Raw genomic sequence first — 4,447 nt, forward strand, 5'->3', positions numbered from 1 at the left:
AAGTTCTAATATATTGTGGGTAATTAAGTTTTCTGAAACTATTTATTTATCATTAGATTAAACAACTATTTATTTGAAATTGTGATATAAGAACCATCATTTTATGTATAAGTAAGAGCTAATGCACAACCATTTATATAAAGCCATTGAATTTGAAGAAATAACATTCTCTATCAATTTTCTTACCGTTAATTAATTCTTCTTCCCGCCGAGTAAATCAACTATTAAAGATTACATCTTCCGAAGAAAATGGAAACGGTTTCCTGAATCGAAATAGCTAGAATAACAAGTAACATACAACTCGTCTCTCCTAGCTAGAATATAATTAATTATAAAGATTCACCTTCTCATGCACAAGACACCATGACAGAAGTGGACATGCAGTAACCTAAAGCGAAAAAGTAAACCATCATGCGCGCATATAATTAATTAATTAATTAAGCTAGTCGTGAAATTGACTGACTGACTGACTGATTGATTCATTAGTTGGCCATCTCCACCTCGTCAATCCGATCCTTCACCTCTTCCTCGTCGTCGTAATCTTCCTCCTCGTCGACGTCCATGGTGGCGACGATGGAGGTGGTGGTGTTGAGGATATGGGGGGCGTGGCCGGCGCCGAAGGAGCGGACGTGGTCCTCGAGGGATCGCTTGTGCTTGAAGTCGGAGCCGCAGATGCAGAACCAGAACTTGCCGCAGTTCTTCTCGTGGGTGCGCCAGTCGCCGCTCACGGCGAAGGCCTTGCCGCAGATTCGGCACGCGAAGGGCCGCGCGCCGTGCTTGCGCTTGTAGTGCGTCTGCAGCGTGCGGAAGTCCTTGAGCGGACGCGACCGTGGGTGCTCGAAGTGGTTCTTGCACCCCTCCACGCAGCAGTAGCACGGCAGCTTCAGCAGCGCCGGCGACGGCATCGACTGCGTCTCGCCCCGCAGCGACTCTGATCCCCGCCGGTACTGCTCCCCGTGTCCCCACATATGCATCTGCATAACATGATCAACACATATATAATCGAGAGATCAAAACAGCAAATCTAATGCATCTTCCAATTTTCAAGATTCAAATTAAAAAAAGTTTCTTGAGTTTAAATTAAGGAGCATAAATCGGAGGTGGGAGAATGAAGGTGCACATGAACCTGCATGTTGTTGAAACGGTTGAAAGTTTTGTTGCAAACGGTGCAGGCGAAGTGAGTGTTGCTAATTAGGATTTCAGCGGCGGAAGGGATCCAGAATTGGCTGGGCGGCGCGGCGGGTTCCAACCCCACGCCACTGACACCGTCGGCAGCAGCGGTCATGGTAGCGCCAATAGCAGTACTACTACCAGTGCATGCTTGAATTTGGCAAGCCAATGGAGAGCGCAATCGCGACGTCGGAGCGGTAGGCTTGGCATTGGTTGAAGCCAGAGTACTCGAGCCAATTGGAGGAGCAACGACGGGAAGAGGAGGCTGAGAGTGTAGGGGTGGGCGCGGGCGTGGGGTGGGCGCCAGGGGGGCAAAGAGAGAGCAACAAAATGGAATCGTCAACTTCCTCATGATCAGGAGATTTGCAGTTATGGTCGTTGGGCAAGGAGTGGTTGCTGCCGTGGGAAAACATGGAGAATTGAACTAGCTAGCTAGCTAGTTAAGAATTGATTGTTGGGAAGGTGAAACTCGAAGCTAGCTAGCTAATTAAGTGGGTACAGGAGGATATATATAGCTAGGAAGAGGCCGGAGGAGATGAGAAGAGGGAACAATCCATACAAGGCGTATAATAGCTAAGACAAGTTAAGACAGGCCAGGGAGGGAGGGTTTAAATTCTAAATTGCATTCCAGGGAATTAAACGGAGTGAATGATCGATAGAGAAGGCTCAACTGATCAAGTGGATGAAAGTGGAGACCTGAGGGGTTTTTGGCTGGTTTAGGTTGGAAGGGAGACAACAGATAGACATTGACATAAGACAAGTACCAGTAAGTAGTGTTGTCGAATGACTAGCTAGCAAGGATAGGTATAGGACAACCAAGGGGGGATTCCATGCGGGCATCTCATGGCATGGCATGGCATTGCATGCAAACTTTAGTTCAGTGATACGGATAACAAATTAAATACATCTTCTAAATTTTGCACGTAATCTAACAAAATAAATGCATGCACTTGTATAAGAAGAGAATTCTCTTCACAATGATATGAAGAAGACTCGCATATCTCTAATCTCTATGGAATTTGCATTTCGCACTCAATAGAGGCAGGGTCTCTGCATTCTTCCTTGAACTAGTAGTTACACACTTGATATATTAGTGAAAAGAATTATAATTTAGTTTAAGTTATTTAATATTTATCACCCAAATAAAGAACTATATTACCATGTGCATGCAACATGTAGAATAGTTAATTAAGTTTACAAAGCCGCCCACTTGAATTTATAATTATTTTGGAAAGATACATTATCCTGGAAAGGTTTACATTGCCGTTACAAAAATTGAGTTTTAAAGTTACATCCATATTTTATGCCCGATGATTGCTAATTATCGATGCGTTAGTGAACGTAATTTTATGGTTGACTGAAAGAAGAGCGTGGCCACGCTATCTTGTAAAATTAAGAGTATTAGTATCGGATCGGGGAAAGGGTCTCGGTCTTGGACCTTTGACACTTAAGTCAATGATTCGTATATGAGGAGAAGAAGAATAGTAAAAACACTGTAGAATGAGCATGCTCAAATATGAAATATTGTATACCTCCGCATGTAGATAGAGATCTTCTTTTATACTACCACTGTACCATCTGTATATGTATCTCAAAGCATATGCACATTTTTCAAAGTGTCATAAGAAAAGATAAGTCGAAAAGTGTCTCTAACACTTTTTCTTAACCAACACGCAAATCTCTGATGTGACAGGCTAGAAGTTTTTAAAGTACTATTTGCTTGCTGGACATTCTCTGTTATTGGCGACACAAACTTCCAAAAAAGTACGGTAAGATATGTATGTGGGTCTCGCTATGGGCTGACTGGGGGCCGCTTGGCCGGGATGTCATCAGCTCGACCGTACAGAGTGAAGAGGCCGACCTATTCTTCACACAACTCTACTATCGTCAGAGGGGTGCATTATGTCCGATCGGACCTAAGATCCGATCGACCAAGGCGATGGGCCTGGTAACTTAGTATTTGGCTCTAGACCTTTGCTGCAAGTTACGGAGGGCGATGACTTCTTGGATGGTCCAGTCGACCTTTCAAGTCCGACCGGCTCTAGAGGCCCGCTTGGCCATCCACAATCCGTGGTTTCATAGTCCACCCGACCTTATAACTTTGACTATTTGACTTTGACCAACACGTCAGTCGGTGTTCATTGCCTTGACCCAATTTTAGGGGGCTCATTTTTATCATTGTATCACAAGTCTTCCCCTCAAGTCTAGCTGAAAGAAGTTGTAAGTCTGACTGACTGTACAATTAGTATTTTTTATAATTTTTCTTCTCAAACGGGCGTTCTGTTATCCAGGCCGCCGCTCGGCTTGCACAATCATTGCTCTTACAACTTCTTAAGAAGCTGATTTTTTCCCTGTCGGGAGGCTTCGAGATTGATGCTGCTCGACTTAGACGTGGATGACACTCAGCCGTTTGTTAGCTATTTTCTGATCTCTTTCCCGAGCGGCCACCCCTACTCATAATGTCTTTTAATCGTTGCTAACGTCATCGTGATTTCTTAGAAATTGCTAAAATCCTTTGCCATTAATGTAAAGCACGCTGAGCCTATTTTTTTAATCACACGCCTGTTGATCATTATCATTTTTCATTAATGTCACATGTGATTGAATGCCACGTGTCGTGATCTTCTGCCGCTGCCTATTAGATGGGATGGACAATTATTGGGATTCGATGTGACAACTACCTTTTCAAATTTTGACAGTCTTGATCAAATCCCATTTTTCCAAGCCCTTGATCAGATGGCTCAGGATAACCATCAACAGAGTTTTTAAAGCCTTCATTTCTCTCTTCACCGTATCGCCTTCGTCTTCATCTTCCTTCAACTTCTTACTCCTTGCTCTTTGTTCATCGTCGACTATTCTTTTCACCTAAGTTCTTTCTTCTTTCTCCTTTCGATCTCTGATGATGACGCATTCTGCTTCTCCTCCTGTTATCTTTGGACTATGGTATACCTCCACCTAGTAAGACTTTAACTGTGATGAGGTGGATCAAATGAGAATGACTTATCACATTCTCGATAATCACCAAATCGTAATCCGTTCTGCCTATTATTGTCCCCATACGCCTCCCGATGATTTTCATTCTTTCTTTAAGGACTAATTATATGTCGGTCTGTGCTTTCTTATCCGTCCTTTTTTTCTGAAGTCTGTAGGTATTTTCACATCTTGCTATTGCAGTTGATACCTAATTCCTTTAGGTTATTGTGTTAGATTTGGTACTATTCCATGTGTATAGGATTCCTCTCATGCCTCATATTTTTCATTATTTTTATTATCTCAA

At 43.1% G+C, this 4,447-nt stretch overlaps 1 protein-coding gene across 1 annotated transcript; it reads right to left on the reverse strand.

Moving 5' to 3' along the window:
* Window positions 1-313: 313 nt before the first annotated feature.
* Window positions 314-974, reverse strand: LOC122012064 (zinc finger protein WIP6-like). The gene has a single exon (XM_042568519.1). The coding sequence runs from the start codon at window positions 972-974 to the stop codon at window positions 483-485; it is 492 nt and encodes a 163-aa protein (XP_042424453.1). The 3' UTR covers window positions 314-482.
* Window positions 975-4,447: the final 3,473 nt, after the last annotated feature.

The sequence above is a fragment of the Zingiber officinale genome, chromosome 8A (assembly GCF_018446385.1).
Source record: "Zingiber officinale cultivar Zhangliang chromosome 8A, Zo_v1.1, whole genome shotgun sequence".
Taxonomy (NCBI): Eukaryota; Viridiplantae; Streptophyta; class Magnoliopsida; order Zingiberales; family Zingiberaceae; genus Zingiber; species Zingiber officinale.

What these genes read in the sequence shown, in the direction of transcription:
- LOC122012064 (XM_042568519.1), bottom strand. Translation starts at nt 974, where the DNA reads ATGCATATGTGGGGACACGGGGAGCAGTACCGGCGGGGATCAGAGTCG.